Source organism: Mycteria americana (assembly GCF_035582795.1).
Source record: "Mycteria americana isolate JAX WOST 10 ecotype Jacksonville Zoo and Gardens chromosome Z unlocalized genomic scaffold, USCA_MyAme_1.0 Scaffold_30, whole genome shotgun sequence".
Taxonomy (NCBI): Eukaryota; Metazoa; Chordata; class Aves; order Ciconiiformes; family Ciconiidae; genus Mycteria; species Mycteria americana.
The window spans coordinates 32,155-55,983 of record NW_027445437.1 but is presented as its reverse complement, the minus strand read 5'-3'; the positions used below and the strand labels follow the sequence as shown (position 1 = coordinate 55,983).

At 41.2% G+C, this 23,829-nt stretch overlaps 1 protein-coding gene across 2 annotated transcripts; it reads right to left on the bottom strand.

Moving 5' to 3' along the window:
- Positions 1-833: 833 nt before the first annotated feature.
- SKA1 (spindle and kinetochore associated complex subunit 1) lies at positions 834-23,744 on the bottom strand. Of its 2 annotated transcripts, none has more exons than XM_075489082.1 (7): positions 23,586-23,744; positions 22,598-22,702; positions 21,505-21,629; positions 20,695-20,786; positions 17,060-17,197; positions 12,044-12,213; positions 834-994 (listed from the first exon to the last, which is right to left on the bottom strand). In XM_075489082.1, the coding sequence occupies exons 2-7, from the start codon at positions 22,683-22,685 to the stop codon at positions 930-932; spliced, it is 678 nt and encodes a 225-aa protein (XP_075345197.1). In that variant the 5' UTR covers positions 22,686-22,702; positions 23,586-23,744; the 3' UTR covers positions 834-929. The 2 variants fall into 2 exon arrangements, with proteins under 2 accessions (XP_075345197.1, XP_075345196.1); XM_075489081.1 differs by lacking the exon at positions 834-994 and adding an exon at positions 7,132-7,353.
- Between the last annotated feature and the right edge of the window lie 85 nt (positions 23,745-23,829).

Sequence of the window (23,829 nt, the reverse complement as noted above, 5' to 3'; positions counted from 1 at the left end):
GAGTAATTATCGCCATCAAGACAAACACCAACTGGATTATACAGAGAAGAGACAGACGGTAAAGGTTAACGGGTCTTTTTCTCCCTTTGCAATTATTCCTGAGATCTCGCAGAGGGAAGGGCAGGACATCCAGAGAGCTGCTGCCACTACAAGTGAGGAACAAGGCCATTCAAGGAAGAATTAGCCTGAACTGGCAGATTTTGAAATTACAGGACTGAGAGGATGGATAACTATTTCCTCGAGATCTTGGTCCAGGCTTGGTGCAACCTAGACCATGGCCAACAGCCTCCAGTGGTTGTGCATCATCCCTCCGTAGCACCTTCCTGTGTTTTATCATCCTCAAGCTCCATGAGGGTAAAGCTGAACCCACCGTTAAGGGCCCACAGCTTCACTGCAAGGTTTTGGGCTCTGCAAACAGTGAGGTTGGAAATCTCCAGAAGTGGCTTCAGTTTATTATACTTATCCCTTTTCCTACCCCACCCATCCATCCCCACAGCGGGGTCAGCATAACAGCCGCTTCAAACACAATGTTGTCTCCCCTTGAATCATCTCTTTCTACATTAAGGAACCCAAATTCCTATCTTTTCCCTAACATCAAACCTTTTTAGCCATCCTCACTTCCATCTTTTAATTTCTTTTTAATTTGTCCTAAGATGCAACTGGGACCTCACAGAGAAAGGGTCCAAGCCAAGTCCCCACCTGTAATTAGTAAGTTGACTGACTGCTTTCCATTTCTAACATAGAGTTCCCATTTGGTAAGCCCAGTTTTTAATATAATATTTATTTATATTTTTTATTGGCTTGCTTTGCAATAGCCAGATGAATTGATTCCTACTTTCATCTGTGCTCCGCTGTGATCAAGTCTCCTCCAACATATCGCTGCTGACCCCACTTCGATTTCTTCTTACCGCGGGTATCTCTGTCTGTCATCATCCCGAGACGCGGCACGAGGAGAAGGTGAGGCAGCACTGTCTGGCACGGTTAGAGACACGAGCTAGGGAAGCAGAATTATCTGCAAATCAGATTTTAACAAAATTCACCAACCCAGCACCTTGAAGTTCTGGATAATTCATTGCATCCACCTGTGACTGAGAAGAGAAGAAAGGGATGCCCAGAGATGAGGTCTCCCTAGAGAGACCAAGGCAAGATGTAAGCAAGGAGATACTGGACGGATATTTAACACCCGTACGCTCCCATAGCGGGTATCACGCAATTGCGGCAACTCTGCAAGTCTTCCTGACGTCCCCGCGCAGCTCAAGACGGAGGTGCTCTGGCACGGCTGAAAGCATCACGTAAAACCTCAGACTATTAAAACAAAACAGGAAAATATGGATTATTAAAGCCAAACTTTTTAATAGCTTGAATAAATCTCAGACTCGCACAACAACTGACTTTAAGTCACACTTACTCACGGCCGACTCCCCCAAATGAACTATCCAGAAGCAAGTTGCAGGTCTCTTCCTTGCTATGAACAAATCATTTTTCTACTTTGAAAACGAAGGCTGCACAGAAAAGCAACCTCGGTGCGTTGCGTTCCCAAAGGTTAATCTGATTTGCTGAGCCACAGCTGAATTATTAATGATTAGCGCGCTGGTTTCTATTAAGGAACGAGCATACACGTAGCAACCATTACGCCAGCAAATCCTTTAAGCCAGCACAGCTCACGTCTATGAAGAAGCTCATCCGACTCCTGGCCTGCTTGGGCCACAGGGAAATTTAATTATTTAGGTTTCTCAGCTGCTGCATAAATATCAAATGTAAAACATTAGTTCATAATTGAAATGCTGCTGCTCAGCACAGGGCAAGAGAAGCTGCGTCAGCAGGGAAGAATAAGATGAGGCTGGCCAGCGCGAAGAGGTACGTGGGAACGGGGGCTGAGCTACTCCCATGAGCCGATTCCCCTTGAAATTAAAAAAAAAAAAAAATTTAAAAGTGGGAAAAAAAGCAAACTTCAGAACAGATCAATCCACAAGACTTTTCCTGGGCATGAAACAGCCTTAAAATATTGCCAGGAGAGTCCAAGTGACTTAAAGGCCTGGACTTATCACATATTAATCTCACATCAATTAAATAAGAAGCACTACTAAACTGGAATAGAAAAAATTGTAAAGCCATCACGTTGCTATTCACTGCTATGATATTCCACTACTTTATTTGCATTCAGCAAATCCATGAAGAATTGAGGAAACGGGAAAACCTATTTTCCTAGTGCAATTCCCAATACGAGGGAGGAGAGGCTACGACCTAATACATCAAAGTAAAAATACACTTAATTGGTTTCGATCATAGCTTTCCAAAATACTTGTTTTTATTCAGCTTTGAAAGCAACACATGTAGGAATAAACTTGTTCCATGTTCCTGTCTATACATATAAAATGCGTAAGTGCATCTGCCCATACATAAACCCCAGCGTGTTTAAAGTGGTTTCATTTAAACAAATTTTTCTGCATTTTAATTGCATCCCAATTCCCAGGAAAGTCCCTGTGACACAAGTTAGATCAAAAAAAAAAAAAAAAAATTAAAATCAACCATTTAATAAGGAAGCGACACTTAGTTTTTGTACTTTACTGTGGAAAATGGTAAACCTAATTACGAGGATATTAAACTTTGTAGCTGCTTAAATATACATTCTCCTGGTTATCATCCGCACGGGTTCCAAGTTTAGCCGAGCTCTTGGTTTTGGTTGCAGTTAACATGTCTTAAGGGGTCTTGTCCAGTAAGGATCAAGCACTCAAAAAACCTTATAAATGCAAAACTAGATTAAAAATAATTGATTTAAATCAAGGTTTCCTGCTTTTCCATGCTGATTCGCAGCACAGGATTTCTCTGTAGATAGCTGCATGGTTTCGTAGCTTGTTTGAAACGCGAAGCCGTGCCACTCCTCTGATGAACGCACGCCGGTACACATGCTTGCATGGGGCAGGGGAAGGCAAGCAGATTTGCCTATTTATCGAGTGATTGTAATCACGATGGTACGTCAAGATTATTTAGTTCCTTGAGCCATAGTAAGCACCATCCTAGAGAAAAGTTTGTTGGGGTTTTTTTGTTTGTTTGTTTTAAATTAAGAAAATAGTTAAGAGGGTTGCTTGATAAAACCGTGCATCGGAGAGACACCTTTCTCAACTCAGAGACTCTTCTGTCAGAGTCCTTGATATCAATTACCTTCTTTATCCAGCATTCCCTTACACAGCTATTTACCGGCTTTGTTCAGTATTAACTCCCTATAAGCGAAGATGCAGCACGAATGACATGAAACGCTTGTTTTCTGTTCCTCCTCGTGGGCACTATGAAAGGGAACATGTGCTCTCACAGATGGAAATCACTGCCTCCTGAAATAACACGCAGCTAAACCGAACCAAACTAAATACTCACGGGTAAGAGCGCTTTGAGCATTGATTTCAACAGCTAATTATTTCCATCAGTGCCTCTTCAAAAGAGAAGTTAAGGAGAACAAAAAGATCCATTTTTTAACTAACAAAACAGCAAAGCAACAGGAGCAAAGAGCATTTTAAAAAGCAACTTTGCTTTAACTTTTTAAGATGCATGCGTGGGTCCCCGACAGGCACAAACCCCAACTCCCCTGGGACCGTGCATGTTGCTGGCTGCCTTCTTCCAAGCAGCACGGTCGGGCAGTTCATCACTCCTGTTCCCGCCAGCCTTGTGCAACGATGCTTTCTCCTTGTCAAACGGCATCTTCCCCTCCTCCAACCCCCCCCCCCGCCACCGCACAAAGGGCAATAGGATTCAGTTTGATTTCTGACCATCAAGGCCAAATTCAGCAGACGTTTCTTTCCGCCTCCGCCCAAGACATTTACCACATCATATCAGATTATCACAAACATTAAGTTCCATGTTTTGTCTAGACCAGCCCGAGGAGGTAACTTTGCTCACCAAATATGTATTCATCAACTGCTTCTCCTGTTTCTTACAGCTCCCGCTATGTCCGGGGGTAGAGAGCAATGGGTGTGAAAGCACAAACTGAGCTATGTTCTGAAGAGAACAGATTAAGGCTGCGGGAAGAACACAATTCCTTTCTCATATATCAGGTAATTAACTTTGTGTTACTTCAGTTTTATTTCCGTGTTTTCAGAAGCTGAAATATCAGAGAAGCTGACATTTGGAAGAGCGCAAGTTAGCTCTGGAAAGCTGCAAGCTAGCTGTATTTTGGAGGACTATTACATTAAACCATCTGGCAGGACTGTCAGAAACACTTACTGGTATCTAGGGCTATTGCCAATTGTATGCCGATGAAAGATACGGGGAGCGCTAGCCAAGGAGAGAAATAAGTAAACGTACAGCAGAAGATAGTCATCTTTTGAGGCAACTCCTGGAGATGAACATTTTGTGCCCCAAACACCAAAAACTCATTCAAGAGAAGAGACAGGAACTCCCCGAGCACCTGGGACACCAGGGCGTTACACTTTTCCAGCTCGCAAGTCAGCGTGAACTTTTTGAGGAAGAAAGGTGGAAGGGTACAGTAAGTGACCACAATCCATGGCTAGACTACCTCGTGAGAAGTAGAAGAAAGAAAACATAATGTTAGGATAGAGGATTAAAATAATGAGCACATTTGTGAGAATCGCCTGAGGGAAAATAGTTTAGAAAATTAAAAACTCCATAGTAACAGACTGAAAGCTGTTAACCAACATCTAATTAATCACAAACTGCAATTCCCACAACAAAACATTAAAAGGAATTACAAGCAGGAGAAAAATATTCAGGCAGCAACCAAGCTTACCCAGACCAAAACAAGTACTAAGAAAAAAAAAAAATTAAAAAACCACCATAGTGATGATACCTGAACAGAAAGAAAAACTTTTGACAAAACTATCAGGACTTTACTGCAAACAGCCAAACACAAGGTTATGTTGTATACTCTCAGGTTTTGGGTTTTTTTTTAATGTCTAGCAGAAGGCAATCTCTAGGACCTCAACTTAAGTATAAAAAAAACCCCAACCTGTTGGCAACAAGCAGCCATTGGGCTGCGGTGAGCACAATCACATTGCATGCTGGCACAAGCAGCGCTCGGCCATTTTAGAAGCACAGGTTAGTCTTTGGCTACAGTCTGCCCTTACACCAGCTGTCAGAGGGCACAGTCACTGCAAGCTTGCCCGATTTCCATTACTCTCCCTCTACTCCAGCCTTTAAATCTGCTAGTGCAGGTTCTGCGTCTCGCCAAAAGGTCCCGCAGAGCTGCCGCAGCTGCGTGTTTCCTGCCCCTAGTGCTACACAGGGCTTTCGCCATCCAAAGTCCTGCTCGTTTGAACAGTGAGGAAATCAAACGTTTGGAGAACAGCAACTTTTAAACAATCGTTAAGAAAGGGTGTCTCATCTTTCCCTGATTGTAATAATAATTGAAACATTAGACACCTGTCTCTCAGTCTCATTTTGCCCATCAACAAGTTCCTTTTTAAGCCTGCCATAACTGTCCTGTATACTTAGACCTCTCCTCGCAAAGCGTTCACTTGGATATGGTTCTTTTGGGTCCATTTGGGGCTCTTTTTGCTTCTTCTCCACAGTTTTAAAGTTAAAGCCTTACAATCACAAAGTAAATTGCAGAGGAAGAAAAGTCAAGATGCTGTAAATACTGAAATAGCCCCGTGTCCAACAGACCAACCTCCCTCTAGGGACGCCTATGCAACAGGATCGCCTCCTGGTGTGGGCTGGAGAGCTGATGAGTCAGATGATCAGAGGAGAGCAGGAGGAAACAGAAGTTAGGCTGCTGGACAGTCTGGAACAAGTCACCTGGAAATGTCAAAACCAAACATAAAATAAAAGGCAAGCCAGCGCAACTGCTTTATGAGGAGATTTCTTTTTATTAAATAGAAGGTTTCAAGCCCTGAATCTTGAAAGACTCTTAAGAGTACATGAAGCTAGGCAAAACAAACAAACAAACAAAATAAAAGGACCTGATGATCCATGGACCCAAACCTCTACACTTATTTAACATAAAATAAGCTTTGCTTATTTTATGTTAAACAGATGTTTAACAGATGGACTCAACTGACACCTATGGAACCTGATTTTGCACATCCTCCTATGCTGTGTGTTTATCTGAACATGAAATATATTCCAATATGATGCAGAATAGAGACCTCAGCTTGGATCTCAACATCCCAGAGCAAAAGACCAATAAAACAACCCCAAAAAACCAACCACCACACACACACACAAAAAAAAGGGACTCTAGGATTATATAGCACTCACCAGGATCTCTTTATTGAGAAAGTTCAGAGTTCATTCAGGGTCTTTTGCTCATTAAATTGTCATCTTAACACTGACAAGGTACAAGAGGAGGCATTTTAGATTAGATGTTCGGGTAACAGCAGGTACAGGCTCATGGAAGAAAAAGACCATAGCTTTTCTTATCAAAACAGTTTTGATTACTAGCAGAGTTGATATTTATCACAATAATTCTACTCTGGAACTTACTAGACTAACAGGTCATTTGAAAGCAACCTTTATAATAAAAACTGTGATGAGTTTGACCAGTATTTTCAAAGTGAAAGTCAACATTTCCACTTAAAAAAACCCACTGCTCTACTGTTTCATTCTAATGGGTTGGTCTGCGGGAAAAAATCTGGCTGCATGATGAAGTATGAAAACCACATGGCTAACAGAACTACCGATCATCAGTCTGGAAATGTTTAAACCCCCTCAGATCTTCCTGTTCAAGCAAAGCAGGAAACTCCAAAACATACAATTAGGATAAGAAGAAAAAGATTAAGAAAAGGAAATCTGGAAATTGGTTTGAGGGATTATAAAAAAAAAGAATCAAATGCTTCCTTTGAGTAGCTACAGAGTCTTAAACACAGTCTCCGACTCATAAACACAAAAGGAACATTATTAACATGCAGAGAATTTAACTTTCAAGTGCTGACCTGAAAATGTGATTAAAACCACCTGTGACCACAGGTGCCTATTGCCCATCTGGTTTGCCTTTGTAATTTAGTAAAAGACAGTAGTTCCTCTCAAGTTTTCAAAACAAAACTCAAATACTTCAAGGCCATTTGATGTTGCCACTCCTAATTTAGGAGAGATGGCTGAAAAACACTTCTTGGTCCTCACTACTGCCTTTTAGAAAATAAGAGAGCTGGATAGGAATGCCCACACGTAGAATCTCTCCGCAGACAACAAAAATCTCTCTGCATCTCAAAATACTTCTGCCTTCTGCATCTTGGGTAAGCAGAATATGGAAAGCTCATTAGCAGATGACATAGCGGACAAGTCTTGAGCCACGAACTTCTCTCACTCTCTGGCAGTGGCGCAGGATGTTGAGGATCCTATGGAAGCGCTTATCCACTTTCAGTTGAGTGAACTCTTTGATATCAGCCTCCACAATAAAAAATTCACCTGGAAAACAAATAATGACTTTGCTATAGAAATGCCTATGTTGTAGGATACACTTATTTCACAACAATACCACCTCTTTTTAACAGTTCCGCACACTGCTGAAAACAATCGGCAGTAGGATGGCCTCACACTAGCTCAGGAACTTTGTTCTACTTTCTAAATTTGTCACCAGAACGAAGAATTGCCGACCTTCCCATTAAGTTCAACTACCCTGCATCGTCCACAGGCCCCATTCAGTGAGGTCCGTCTGTTGTCAGCTGTATCTACTAACATCTCTCAAGCCATCCATGCTCCTCTATCAAGGTATAAAGTCTGCAGCAGTCCAAAACACCACCCAGGGCCAGATATGAGACGTTCCACAGATGTGCCAGAAGATGGGGGTAGTAGAAAGTCAATTGACAGCACACCTTGAAGAGCCTTGATGCCTAACAGTAAACTTCTCTCTGAGGCCTTGCCCATAGGTGTTCTGCTCTTAGGGACATCCAAAGCACTGACCTGAGCAAAACCAACGAGATGCTCAGGGTCTGCTTAAAGATCACAGCACAGCTTTACAGAGAAAGGCATCACACTTCAGCGTTTCAGTCATGGAACACAGTTGAGCAGCAGCGTAATTTGAATCCCAAGTAATTGCTTTGCAATGTCTGAAATAAGCTGTGGCCTGATGATGTTCTCTCAGCAGGCACTCAAGTTCTGGAATTGGCCTTTGGCAAATTAAAGGAAGGAGCCCTGCATACATCAGAGCTACGCAGCCCACCATTCCCTTGACTGCCATCAGATTTGGAAAAGAATCATTCTTCTTTAATTAAGAAGCTGCAGGAAAAAGACTAACCACTTGGAACAGCACCCTCCCTGTGTCTTTAAGAAAATGGCATAGGAAGGTCCTGTATCAGAGCTGGCAGCCCATCCCTTCTTGTAGTTGATTAACTACTTCTAAAAGGCAATTCTCATTATCAAGTGCTTGTAAGAAACCAAGGCCTTGACTGGAGTTAAAGCATTTAAAATGCCTGCAACAGAACCCCAAGAGAAAGTCCTCACAAGCTAACAGTAGACAGGAGGATGGAAGGAGTTATTCTAGCACTCCATAGCTATATTCACTGGCTGTGATTTCATATTCAGTCTTTATACACTGCTCAGATCGGAGATAATTATAGATCTAGCAAAATGACTGTTCATTTAATACTTCCTGTAACATGGCATAAGGTTTTAACCACGCATCTTCACAAAACCATAAGAATGAAAAGCAATCCGAAACCAGGAACATGCTAATTAAGGCATAAGGAAGAAATGTCCAATTATCTCTAAGGAGAGTAAGTAAAAGGAAATAACATTATTCTGCAGTATCATGCTTTCAAGTCTTCTAAGAAAGAAGTCACAAGGCTAGGGATGTTCTAGCTTGGAAAAAGAGGACAGGATTCTCCCTCCTCCTTTTACCCTTAAAGGCAGGCAGAGGCAGCATCATCTTATCTAAGATGGAGCACCTCTTCTTTCTATAAAGTTATTGGCGAGTCCTTCCAGTTTAACCAAGGAGAAAGTAGGTGATGCTAGCTGGAAAGCTGAAGATGCCAGGAAAGCTTTTGTTTATTTATTAAACGAGTACAAAGGAGGTTTACAGAGGCAAATCTATGTTTTTTATGTAAACATTTCATCTTTAAATTTCATCTTACGAGTGATCTAACAGGACACGCACTCCACTCTGAAGGAGCATCCAGGGATGTGACGGCCATTAGAACTAAGGTCCCAGAGCGCTGTTTATTGGCACAGGTTCCCCTAAACATTGCTCAGAGCTGAAGAATAACAGGCCATGTTTTCTCACAGACTGGGCCATTTTGAGAGTTGGTGGCACAGATATCTAATAGGAAGTAGAATCTTCCAGAGACAACAACTGCCAAAAGCTGGAAGTCTTCCATCAGATGGGAACTATACTGGAATCTCAACAGAGCTTGCAACACTGCCAAATTCACGTACAGATGAGAAGTGGAAAGTTTGTTTACTAGGAAGAGGAAAAAACCTGTGTAACTGCTTAAAATATAACTACAGTTGCATAGAGACCATTTGCAATTTCCAGTAATAGGGCAATACCCCTACACGGTGTTAGGAACCCAGGGAAAACCTGCATACCGGTTTCACAGTCTGTTACGTCTAGGGGAGCATCATAACGTCCTGAATCTGTGCAGAATATGACTTCTTCTTATATTTGCCCAGAATTACGGGCAGCAGCATTCAGCATAGCAGGATTTTTTTTATGAAGAAACCAGAGCTGGCTAAAGGGTAGTGGTTTGGTTGGAAGCAGTAGGTCCGTGCACTAAATAACTAGTTAAACTAACTGGATCACCACCTTACTGGCTGGGAAGTTACTCTGATAAACCAGGCAGCATCTTTTCTCATCTTGAAATCAGAGGAAGAGGTCAGCTGGCAATCAGCCCAGTCTGAGAAACTGTGGGAATCCTAAGCAGAGACACTCACAGCAGAAATTTAAGCAAACAAATCAATGAATGCACAACCTCATCCTGAAAAATGCAATGGATAAAGACATTTAATCATTTTGTGCTGGCCAGATAAGAACCGTCTGACAGCCTGCCAGACCTTTTCTCTGGACTTTCTAGATGATTAGTCACAACAAACAAAAACAAAACAAAAAACCCTACCACATACACACTCTCTCTCTCAGATGCTGAATGTCCTAGTTTCCTAACTGAACTTTCCAACATAAACAAGAAAATAAAGACTGTCTCTCAGGTACTTGAAGAAATTAAAAGCCTCAACTTTTCAGACTTTCAGACAAAAAACCACTTTCTGGTAGAAAGTTCTCTCTGACTGGTTGTAGCTTTCTCAAGTTGCTAGAATGGCTCCTTCATTGCAGCCGAGGCTGCCGTGGATCACAGTGCAGACTAAGCAGCGTTCCAGGCCTAGGAGGGCCCTTCTGGCGTTCAGCCTCTCCTCGAGAGCCATGGGCTCAAACTCCTTACTCTCCTTACTATCGTCCTGAGGACAGTAACAGTTAAACCAAAAAGATACTGTAAGTTAAAAAAGATGAAGCAAGTATTTTAAGAAATCCCAGATTAATATGAGCCATTGTTAGACTGAAGCAGAACTTGTCTAGAAAAAAAAAACAAAACTATCCGAGCCCAAATCAGAAGCCAGTCACGTGAAGTAGTCTAGCTGCATGCCTTTAGCATGCTTTTATTAAAGTCCTTTACAACACTGACTTTCATATGACATATTTATCCTATAGGTCTCAAAAGAAAAAACGTGCCAGGCACATCCATCATATCAGAATTCCTTCCCTACAGAAGAGATGCATTTAGAATCTAGAAGTTAGTGATGTTATCACCATTCCATAAATACTGAGAGAGTCTTGATGAGCGACAAATCCAAAGGAAGGAAGTAGTTGTAGTTTGTCATAAGGTGACTCCCGAGTACCCAGTGAATGTGCTTAGGGCAGAATGTTCTCGCATTCTGTCCAGGGCAAAATCGAGAGGTGGGCGCTAAGGTGTTGACAGAAAAAGAGTTCTCTCGCTGTCAGACAGAAGACAGTTTGCTCCACGCTTTATGTCTGAACTTGGAAATATGAGGGCATTCTAAGGACATGGCCAAGCTTGGTATGTGCAGTACACCCCCCCAGCAATAATTACATACTTGTTTTCAGAAGGAAAGGAATGTCAAAAAGGAGATTTTAATATTAGAGATTTATTGTCCCACATATCTTTGGAAAGACTAACCTTTAAGTACAACTTGCTTTTAAATTGAGACATTTAGGTGCATTTTCACTCCCTCTGTGCTTTTAGGAGGAGAAAACTTCTTAAGGTTATCAGACAGCCCTGTCTCTTCCACAAAGCCACTGCAGCATGACTTCATTACCCAGATTTCCCAGCTTCAGACCAAATTTTTAATAGTTCATGTCCATTCTAGCTTAAAAACTGAAAACACAGTTTATGCAGTTTGGTTATTAAACTAGGAGTTTCCAGAACTGGTAGTGATTCCAAATTAAATCTTTGTGCACTCAAAGTTTTTGCTACAACACACTGTGAGAGTGACATGTTTTCAGTGAAAACATATAAAAAGTAACCAAATCAGTTATGGGAAAACTCTTCAGTCACAAGGACAACCCTTGTTGCTACACTATAGGACTTTATCCAGAAGAGGTGACTGGATTTTATACTGACTACCCAGTTCTGTACAGTAATAAGACATTTATATTCCTTATGGCCTAGAATCTGATCTGGAGATGAATCCCATTTCTCTTGTCATCCCCTTATATCAAGGGACAACCAGAACCTTCATTGCTCCAGACTGTCAAAGTGTTGTTCGCCCCCCGTAGCGGACAGGAATTCTTCAGGGCCAAATCTGATTTAGACTGTGGCACTCTGTGCTGGGAAGGGAAGGAAAGCCCTGCTAAGTCTACAGATTTTTATTTTTTTTCCTGTTCTCTGTCTGAGAATAAGCAATAGCAGGTTTTCTAAAATTTTTCAGGACTAATGGTTTTAAACACTCCCATGGATTAAACCATTCCACCAGCTACCAGAGTGCCTGGATGGGCTATTTTCTGAGAATAAGATGCTATAAGTTACACTATAACGTGAAAAGCACGTGCTGTCATTAGTCATTCAGTATCTTGTCCAATATTTTTTATACTTGTGCTGCAATACCCAAATGCTATGAATTTGCTACTAACAAAAGAAAAAAAAAATACCTTTTGTATCCTTAGTCTCTTCTTCCAGGAACCTGTGGTAGAGATTTCTGACTGCTGCATTCATAGATTTCAAAGGCTGATGCAGGATCTTGTACTTGCCCACCACAGCCTTGTTCATATCTTGAACAACTGCATTAATCTGATCATATGTTAAACGACCTTTCATATACCTACAAATAAAAACAAAAATCCATAACCAGAAAGTCACAAATGAAGTTCCGTGTTTATTTTTCTCTTTCATCACCCATAATTGAAAATGGTATTCCTAGTTAGGGGCGGTTTCTTCTGCTTTGTGTTAATGAATAAACATAGTAGTTAATTTTGTTCATTTCCTTGATTGTTTAATAATGTTGAAAAGCCAGAAAGATGAAACATTAGAAAGCTACATTAAGAAGTAAAAGATATCCAGTGCTTAAGCTGTAAGGAGCTTTTCAAAATGGAATAAAGGTTGCTTTTACAGAGTACCACTTAAACTACAAACGCAGAAAAACCGAGCAACTCTGCAGAAAACATAACACGAGCTAAAACTGAAATTAGATGTTTCTGCCTAAGAGTGCAATTTGGTTCATATTATAATCATAAATAACCCGTGTTTGATCTTACAGCCATTCCTTTGGGGTTTTTTGAAGAAATACCAGTTTTGTGTTGTTTTCTGTATTTTATTGTGCAGCCTACTGAGCTATACAGACACAGTTCTGCACTACCAACATCCGCTTCTGAACTTCCAGAGCATTTCATAAAACTAGTACTAAAATAATAAGATCTGTTGATAACAGCCTAGAGGTACAGGAAGCACAGAAGATAAAAACAAAGTGATGTGGAAATATTAGAACACTGGAATATTTGCAAGTAAGGCTATTCAGCATTTATAGATGTAAAGGCATGCATTCAAGGAAAAGGAAACATGCTACAAACTGAGAAGCCATTATATAAAAAGGAAATGTGACACTCATATGACAAGCAGTAAGCTAAATACCAAACAAAACCCCAGAAAACACTGCAGTAAGAGCCAGGGCAACCTTGCAACTTGAGTTATCCTGTGATCACCATTCAGTCGCTACAACAAACCAAACTTGGCTGTTTGCGTTTGGTTCACTATCAGTTTGCAGAGGTGTGGAACTGAGAAAAGCGTTACAATTCACTTTAAGAATGAATGGGGTTCTTTAGGTCAGGACATCAGGCAGCTAAAAGCTGTAGGACAGTAAGACTGAAAAGATCAATGAACAGAAAATTCTTCCCTCATTTTAATCAGAATGGAAAAACTCAATCTTTGGAAAACATACAAAGAATTTAACGCACAAGTAGCTAATCAATTACAAATTCAATATTCCAAACTAGAACGTGGGCAGGCATTCTACAATTGCCAACTAAAAATAAGTGCTTGCTGTAGATTTTAATAATAGCCAGGCCCTGCTGGGGAGACAGGTCTGCAAGGGGTGTGTAAAAACTCCTGAAACTAAAGCAATTGCTCCAATTTTCAGACTGAATTGCTACTAACTTATTTGCAGCCGGTTTTCAACTTTCTCGATATTTTGATTAATCCAGATTCAAAGCTGGAGGTGCAGCCATTTTTATGAAAACGCTCTACTTGGCACACATAACATCTTTTCAAATAAAAGCAGCGCTACCACCCCTGAAATGCAGTCACACTCAGCATAAACAAGTAACACAGCCTATAACCACAGAAGGGCTTTGCCTGTATACATTAACTGCTATTTATTGCTCTATCTGCATCCCTTAGCCTATTAATAAAGTCACAGGGGAACGTGCAGAGCTATGAAGATTAAGGCCAGAGATATAAAATACCTATATTTAAGTTCCTGTGCTCCCACTATCAATAGACATACAGCAAATACACTTAATAAAGCCAAGAGAACACCTCAGCTCACCCTGACGCAGAAACAAGAGAAGCAGGATTCGGTTGCCTAAACCTCAGAACCAAGTGCTCTTTGAGAGGCCCTCAGGCATCCAAGATGCTCACACGGAGCCAGCAGATGTGCTGGGGTTTACAGAAAATTCAGGAACTAAAGATCTGACAGTACATGCTAAGGCACCTCCAACGGCACCAGACAGTTCTGCTTAGGCAACAGCAATATGCCATTAGCAGGTAGGCAGCTGAGCCATTTTCTGGTTTCACCGACTGTACTGACTGACGTTCAGTGACAAGAGTGGGAGTGGGGCCACTCGGTGAGCGTGGAGACACCTGTGTCACAGACACTTAAATGTAGGTGCCTTAATCTGAAACTAAATTCTGTCAAAAAGCAACAGGAATTTTTCTTCTGTGCATAACTGTAAGGATCATAAAAACTCCAGCTGCTCCACAGTCTTCTCAGGTTGCTATCCAGCCATGGCTAGCAAACCCATATATGCTGACTTTTATTTCAGTCCACACATACACTAATATAAAAATACAAAGTTGTGAAGTTCCAAATTCATCCATTTAATTTAGGTTTTAAAATAACTTTAAAATCTGCTTCACTATACCAAAAGCAAACACATTCAAACTTCTTTTTAAAAAAAGAAGTGACCCTATTTCTTTTTTTAATCCACAGAAGCCCTTTTCAAAACGTTTTTTTTTCCATAGGTATGAAAACCAAAGCACAGTGCTATGTTCTTCAAAGAAAATAACAACATAAATGCATCACATATATACCACTGGAAAAAGAGATAGATCTCCTAATGGCCAACCCTGCTCCCTCAAAAACGCTTAGACTAAAAGAAACATATATTCCCCCAAGTTACCATCTTCTGAGACTTTAGAGTTATAATGAATGTGCAGATTCTAAAAATATCTTAAGCAGTAAGAATTTTAGAGACAGAATAAAGCAAGCATTTTTCTTTGCCTTGAATTCAAAGTTAACTGAGACATCTACTGTGCAATTTCCTTTTTCTTCCTCCAAAAAGTGTCTCTCTGCAACAGACTTGAAGGCTAAGATAATTTGCAAGTTTCTTACTGTGCAAGAGCCTTCTATTTGATCAAGATGCTCCACAGCTGCACCTTAACACAGCATGCACCTTTGTTAAATACCTGCTGCAGAGTTCTAAAAATATGAAGTTACTGAAGACTGTATACCCCTTTTAGTGCCCTAATGATGTTAGGAAATAAATTCTCCTTCACTTTCAGGACAAAGGGGGTGAAAACCACCTAGATTTTTTAGTTACAATCTACCACAGATGTGGTAGGAAGGGAGAGAGGAATGAGACTTGTGGCTGATTCAAAACCCATGATACCCAGCTGGTAAGGGATTTAGACACATATGTGATGCATATGCACAGTTGTGCTTTATTAAGTCCCTCAGACAGGCTTAGCATAGGCACAGTCCTGTACTAGCACAGCTACCCGGCTCCAGGACCAGAGCTGCATAAAAATGAAGTAGTATCCCTTGTTACTATTGCCAGCAGGTATAAAGAGGTCCTACATCAGAACCAGTGCTGACCTGGAGAACTGGGATATGAACCTAATTCTCATTCTTCTAAGAGAATATGTTAGGTGTGAGAAAATTTGGGTCACAAACATTCGCTGCTTAGATTTGATTAAATAGTATTTGAAATTGCGAGCTTAGCGGACTCCCCCAGTCTTGTATTACAACACTGCCAGGCAACAGAAAAAACTGGTAGATTAATAGATCTCTTTAAATTCATGTAAATCTTCCTCCACAGAACAAACACGCTTCTCCCATCTGAATAAAAATATATCTATAGCCCCACAAGCACAGTCTAAGATGCAACCTTTCTAGAAACCAGCAATTAATATAAGTATCCAGCTTCCCCATTCTCCTCACCCACGAACAGCAGTGGAAAACCTTCAACTTTGAAGGATAATGAAACACTTTAAGGGGTTATCAGGGAAGGTCATAGCTTTAACTGGAGGTTAAAACAACATCTGGCTAGAATGGTCTATGTCTACTTCTCTTGCCTTAGCAGAGATAAAGACCAAAAGTTCCCATGCTCCAGCTTTACCTTTCCAAAATTTTATCAGGAGAGAAGTACCTAAGGGATTAAATCCACCAAACACTAGAGATGACCTGCAGAATAAAAATAGCAGGTGCATGCACTTTTAAGAAGTAACCAAGAGTCCTTTATTATTAGCTCAACATTCAGGCTCCTTCATTTTTTGGATCAAGCAATTTGGTGGAAGAAAATGGACACTGCTCACCTGAAATTTTTGAAAGCTATAGGAAAGATGATTTGAAAGTCTCAGGTAAAACACAGACTAAAAAAAAAATTCTTATTGAAACAAGTGTTGTCAGGGAACACACTGAATCTAGAGTCTAGATAACAGTTAAGCCTTAGGCATCAACAGAATTTTCTCGTTTTTTGCAGAAATATTTGTCATTGTCCCCAAAATGCCATTTAAGAAAAGTTATTCCTACATGACAGACTTCAGACAAGGATATCTATTAATCAGGTCCTGATGGTAGGGGAAAACACCCACAGCTTTCCACTCAAGAAATTTGGGATATTTCAGTGGGAGGTGGTTTTTGCTTTTAACAAGTCTGATTTATTTTCCTGTCTCAAAAGAGATAGATAAGTCAAGACTTCAAGTTTTCAGAAACCAATAGTCGGGTCAAATAAAAACAGCATTTATCATTATTTTTCCTTTTAAGCGTAACCATACCCTCCATCTTATGAGATGATGGCTCTTTTTTTTTTTTTTTTTTTTTAAATGCCAGCTCTCAAAACAAGAAGAGACCCTGTCTATTAGCTAACATATTTCTGTTCATACAATTAAAGTGACTTTTGAGATAAGAGGTTTGGGTTTTAACTGATTAGTTCTGACCTTCCCAACATATAGATAAAAAAAGAACCTAATTAGCTCTATTCATGTTATTTTCAGGTTTGCCAGTACTGCATATAAAGTATTCAGAGCTATCATCATGATGTTTCATCCTGTGGAACATTTAAAATTTCAAAACATCTCTGTCAGTCTCAGTTCTGCAAGAACTCACTTTCCCAAACCTACATTTGCCACCCAAATTGGCATGACAGGGTCTAAGAAAAGCCATGCTTACTTACGGAGGAACACTTTCAAATTCTGCTGCAGTTATTAAGGGTGCTTCTTTAATAAGCCTTGGCTCTTTTGTAGGTTTCTTTGCACGTTCGGATTCTACAACTTTTGTTTGTTCTTCACATTTCACAGTTAGCCCAGTGATGCTGTAAAATGAATGAATATTAAGTGTATAAATAGCAGATAAGTAGTAAGGAGAATACCATATTATCAAGTCTGTTTACTCACAGACCTAAGTTCCAACCCATCTGTTAGAGGCTGGGTGAACACAATTCACCATCTTTCCTGAAAGAAAAATAAATAAAGCAAGCCTACTCCATTTCAAATTGCATGCTTTAGCTGACTTCATTACAGCTCTTCATTTCTCTGCTAGAGAGGCTGCTAGCAGGTGAATTGGCAGCAGTCCAAATGCAGCACAGAGCAGTTAAGAATTCAGTGTACCATTACATTTCACAGAACATGAGGCCTCGCTTTTTATCAGATGAACCACAGCACAGAGCTGCAGCCTAACAGGCAGATTTGAAATACTTCATAGCTCTTTGAAAGAAGTTCAAATCTCGGGAAGCCTGACTCATCCATTAATCTTTTGAAGCAAAGAAATCCAACACCATCCAGCAGGCTGGGACTTTTTTTAATTTTTTTTTTTTTTTAAAGGCAAGATCCCAAAAGCTGAGGAATTTCCTGCTTTGAGTGATTATTAGAGCATTATTTTTATAAATTCACCCTTCCTCCAAACCCTCAGCTTAGAGCCTCAAACGCCAAGTTATCTGCCAGCCACCCACCCACCTAGCTGCTCTCCTACTCATTGGTAGAAGGACAGCAAAGAGGATGCATTTGGCCAAATTCACTGTCACCTGAATACAAGGACATTACTGGGCTGTGACACGCAACAGAAATAACTAAAGCAGTACCGAGCTGACCTGTCACAAAGAACTGCTCCTCTACTTCTATCTAACCTTCCCACAAGAAGAGATCTTTGTTTGACGTGGGACCCTACAGTCAGCGAACGGCACAGCAGTGCCTCTGTTGACCTGAGGGCCGGGATTTGATGTGTCACTTGATGCGACACCCCCAAACCCAGTGTCCCATTTCCCAGGGAAGACGACTGCAGTGTGGAGGACAGCGAGTGCCACCTACTGGACTCCCAAACTGGCTGGTCCGTGACACAGGGACAGGGGAAGCTCTGCTCCCTGCCGTGCCACAATGCAGAGCCCTTCTGAAATACAGGATGCCAAGAGTTAAAACTAATTCGGATGTAAACATCTGAAAAACAAGGTGAGGCCCTGCACAAAACTACTCTTGGCACCCTGGAGCTAGCACGAGTTGCAGGGAATGTCAGCAAAGAAGAGGGAAAGGGAAGGGTGGGGATTTTTGGTGGTGCTGGAGGTTGGTTTGGAATTGAAGGATAAACACAAGGACCGAGGGAGGTGAATTTGCATCTTAAAACTTCACTCCTCCTGTACATTCCAATCTCCTGCCATCCTCCTCACTGCAACAAAGCTCTCATCTTTTCTAGATGATTCCCCACCCCCAGGTACTTCTGCTTTGGGTTCCTCCCCACTACCTTCCCTGTACATTGCAGCAGTGAGATGGTACGCATGCAGCTCACTGCTGACCTGGGCCACAAAAACAAAGAACCGAAGCTCGTATTCAAAATCTGGGTTTGGTGTAATGAGAAACCGCTCTCTCAGTAAACATGTGGAACACAAAGAGCTTAGATACACTGAACTTGCTTTTTATTTCAGTGAGATTCCTCCGGTAAATAAGAACATCAAAACCAAGAACACCAGAGAGAAACAATAGCTAAAGCCATGAATTGTTCAATTCATCTGTGTGGGCGTTTTCATTCCTTCTGAGATTTGAAGGCCTGTCTCACCAGTGTTCAAGTGCTCGCTCTGCTTTCTGCATTACTTATCTCATGATATTCACTCAACAGGCAATTAGTACTCAGCTCCCCAAGCATTTTGTGACATAGAGGAACAGAAACGGAGAGGGTCAACAGGTGAAGGTTTGTGGAAGAGGACTGAAGGCCCATTTACACCAATACAGATGGATTCTGACCAATTACGGTCTGTCGGGCACTGACAGAACAGCAGTTGTAAGCTGGCAGAGCACAATCTGTAGAAAATTATTAGAAAAACTTGCTTAGTTTTACATGTGTGGTTCTGTCTAGAAAGGGAAGGACCAGCTAAACTTGTATCACAATTAACTTCTTGATCAAAAGCAGGACAAGATTGGAAGTAAAACCAACATCCCAAAGAATCTTTTTGGTATCAGAGGTGACACAATCACTAAACAAGCCACATTTGCATCTAAGCAATTTCTAGGAGCTGACGTAAACTTAAGACAAAGGGTTTTCCTAAATTAAGAAAGTAAGTTATGAAAGGAAGGCAGAACCCCAGTGATAACTGAAGAACTTCCATTCTTTCGCACATACGCACACACAAATAAAATGCAACATCTAAATTGAAAAGGAAATTGAAAAGGAACAAGACATCTCTAGACACATTTTAGGAGGCTGAGGGTTCATGTCTAAAGGGTAGCATTCAGAAAAAAACTTCTGCACAAGCCATCTCTCTACCAGCTAAGACTAGCCCATGTTTTAATACAAGCAGTACCTACACAGATGAGAATAGTACTACACACTATCTAAAATCACAGTTCATTTTTCTCTTCTGTAACCTTGTTTCCACATTCTTAACCTTTTACTTTGCTGGAATACACCTGTAATGTTTTCAGCCTGAGGCTTGTCTGGCATTAGGAGCAAGACCAGGTAAAGCTGATAGATTCAGGGCACATATTGGAAGCCCTGAATTCAAGTAGACTCATGCACTGCCTTCTGATAAGCTACAAGGGTGGAAACAAGTTCTGGGATCTCCAGATGTTAGAATCTAGAAGAGACCCCCATCTAGCATACACTAACATCACTCAAAAATAAAAAGCCATTCCAACAGGCCAGAGAAAGAGCTGACCACTCTGAGAAACCGAGTCGGAGTTATAACGTCTTAGAAGCCTTTTGAATAATAGCTATTGTTTCACATACTTGTGTCTCATTCTGTCACTTGAGCTACTTTATTCTGAACAGCTTCTTAGTACAGCCCTCTCAAAGGCAGGTGGATGTCATTGCTAGCCAAAATAAATGCCAGGCTGCTGCAGGGAAAGCAGAATAAAAATACCACAACCATAATTCAAATCCCCACAGAAAGATAACTGAGTTAAAGGATTTTTTTTTTAAATTATATTTGGAAGGGCAGTGTTGAATTTCAGTTCTAGTGACCCAGCATTTGGATCACTAACTCACCCTTCAATCCTTAGGCACTGCAGCTATCAAATCAGCGTGTTTGCAATTCTAAAGCAAGGAATGGTCAGATTTAATCGAAGAACTAGCTTTCTACTATAATGTCACACCTGCCACTGGAAGCTTCCATCTGAACAACTTGGTGTTTTATAAAGGGATTTGTTAGGGTGCTAGCATGAGCCTGGTAGTGATCAGTCAAGCGCAAACTCCAGAATCAATACATATAACAACCTTAGCTCCCCAAAGTTCACAGTTAATATACAGTAAAAGGAGTAGAGCTGTATAATGCTGCAGCTGTACACTGCCAGGAGCAGCCCAAGACCTCCATACTCATGTACCACATACCAGCTCTGAGTTGGTTTAGGCAGATGGGGAGGAATGTTTTCACAGAGGTGCTGTGCTTCATTTTGATCTCTCTCAGCAGACTTCTGGAGCTCCTGAAATTAATTATAGACTTCATCAGAAATCTGAAACTTAATGTCAAGCAAGTAAAATTACTGTTAGAGTGATGCTAAAATAATTTTTTCACTTAAGAGCTGTTCTTTGCTCTCTCCCCATCATCTTACCTCTTTACCTCCTAATTTCCCCAAGAGCAACTAGAAAAGCTCAGAAAAACAAAGCTAAGAGTGACAAAACATAAGCTTGACACTTTGAGGGCAAGGACAGACAGAGAAATTTGAGTGGGCAAGATGTAAATCTTTATCAATACACCCTAGCATGTCTGGGCAGGTGGTGATGAAGAGACACGACAGGAAACTCATCTACATTCCCCAAACACCACTTTCACAAAAGACTTAAACACATGAAGGCACTGCAAACACACACTACACCAACAGATAAAATATTCTAATTAAATCATTTTCATAGCTATTGCAAGGATGTAAAAATAGAACTGCTCTTTAGGTCACAGTATCTAATATGATAAAGACATGCTTTCAATGTATAAAGATTTCATTTTTCAAGGTTTAATGTTCACTATGCTGGAGAGCTGCTTAATAAACCATCAGTAAACCATAAGTTCCAAGGCCCAGTTCCACTTATAAGCAGCCTCATGCATCCAAACATATCACTTAGGATCTAGAAAAGAACAACTACGCATTTATCAAAGATTCCTTTGAATCTTTCAGTATTTTATGAACAGGAAAAAAAGATTACTTTTAGCAAGTTTTTCAGTTTTTCTTGCTGTTGAACTTCCATTTCCATTTTATTCAGGAGATCATGCAAGAGAACCATCTCATGTCCTATTTTACAAAGCATAGATTTGAGGGATGGTTCTTGACCTGTCAAAGAGAGAACGTTAAGCCAAAAAGCCAAAAAACCTCCAACACAAACCCAAAAACCCATTTCCCTCCCCTCCACAAGCAGTGATTATCTAACTCTATGCTCCCCAATCACCATATCTTCCCAGGAGAAGCAGCAATACTCGCTGGTCAAACAGTCAACCTCCTACTCCATACAGCCAACAGAGTTCAAAGCTGCTGCAGGAATGAAGGCCCCTCTCCAGCACGATGCTGGAAAGCGCTACGTTATACCCACAACCTGCAGGTCGCAGGTGGAGGACGCAGCTTTTAAACACAGCCTGGCTTTCACAACTGCTTGGCTGCAGCACCCTGTTCTCCTTCATGGTCTCCCTCCTTTTAGAGGAGCTAGAAAGCTACTGCTCTCTTTGGAAACGGTTATAGTTCCTCTTCAAACAGGAGGTTAGCCTAGATGACCCTCCTAACCAACATTTCAATGATCCTTTGTAATGTCTATTTGTGCCTAGCAAAGGATTAGAGATGAACCTAAACATTCAGATCAATTTCAGTACCTCAGTTTAAATAATTTTGCTACTCACTGCATGTTTACATCACAGCCAGGCACTCCTGGAATGCTAGAACAAGACACCTGTATAAACCTCCGTCTGTGCCTTTGCACATTTTTGTAATTAGGCTTAACATACTTGCCAAGATATTTTTTCTTCTCCCATCTGGAGCTTTCCCCACTAAGTATACAGAATATAGAGTGCATTTTTGGCCACCAGTCTCCAAGTCCCTCAGAGGAGCATACTTTCACTTAGCTCATGTTTTCTGCTTGGCACCTGGTTCCCTGATAATGCACCCATTTTGCCATCCTTGCTCACTTTTTTTGTTGTTGTTTTTCTTTCTATTTTACTTGATTTCCACTTCATATTACACTCCTTGTCTAATTAGAGCATTCCTATTTCCTACCAGGAAATGCAAACCAAAACCCTCTCAATTTCTTTTACCTATGTTTCTTAATTGAAGGGTCTTTTTAATAGTTGAAATCTTCGTGTTGATGTGAAAGCATAAATCTTCCAGGTCTGAGGATGCCATATTCCTCTATTATCATACTGAGGGGAAATAAAAAAGAACGCAGTAATTTAAGAAAGACCTAAGTTGCAAACGCTAAGTACACAAGCAGAATTTTAAGAAGGACCCTGATGCATCAAAGAAGCAAAGGGGACTTAAATGAATCAGTAAATGTAGTAACTACCTCATATTTTACTAAATTGAAAACAGGACAGAAAGTACAAAGTGATTGGCATAGGACAAGACAAAGCAGTGCCCCTGAACTCTGGAGATAAATGCAGTGCAATATCAGTACAATGATTCCTCATGAAACTGGATAAGTCTTTATTATATTAAGGTGTTCACTACTAAAGGAGTTGGAAATTTACTGCAATAAAGAAGAAATATCTGGTTTGTATAGAGAACTGCTATAAGGCTCTCTCAGGGAGCTTGGGTCAGATGATCAATATTTAAAGAGGTGGTTTAGGTTTTTTTTAAAAGACCAGTAATTAAACAGAAGAAAAGGTGGACTTGCTTGCTAGGAGAGCATGGAGGCACAAAAAGTAGCATTATATATCGGTTGCTCTTGTGTAAGTATACTCATTAACTCTATTATAGAAAATAATTAATAAAAAAACGTTGCTGAATTGCATCTTCCCCATCGCAGTGTAGCAAACCCCCATTTAATACTGTCTGCCAGCCCTTGTGTACAGCGCGCACCCCCCTCCCTCCGGTGGTTACCTCACACCCGAAAACGAAGCTTTGATTTTGATCTTAGTTTTAAAATACTACGAGCTAGCACGTTTGCTAAATTAGTAATTAGCGATTTGCCGATTCCCACCCCCTTCGGCGAAACCGTTACAACCCGCGACAGCCCCCGCCCTCCCTTTTACCTCACGTCCTGACCCAACACCAGTATTTCCTCCCCCAGCGCCCCGCTCTCACCGCTGCGACGACCGGAGAAGCCAGCTCGCTCGGGAGGGTGAGGAGGAAAGCGAGAGCACTCCAGCCAGACCGGCCCCGCCGTCTCTCGGCGGCAGCGCCGGTTCAAACCCGCCGCGCTCGGCCGGCCGTTGAACAGCGCAGGCGCCGGCGCGGCGCATGCGCAGGAAACGCCGGCGCGGCTGCTGCCGGGGAAGGCGGGAAGCGGGGCGCTGAGGGGACGGCCCCGCCCCCCCACCGCCAGGAA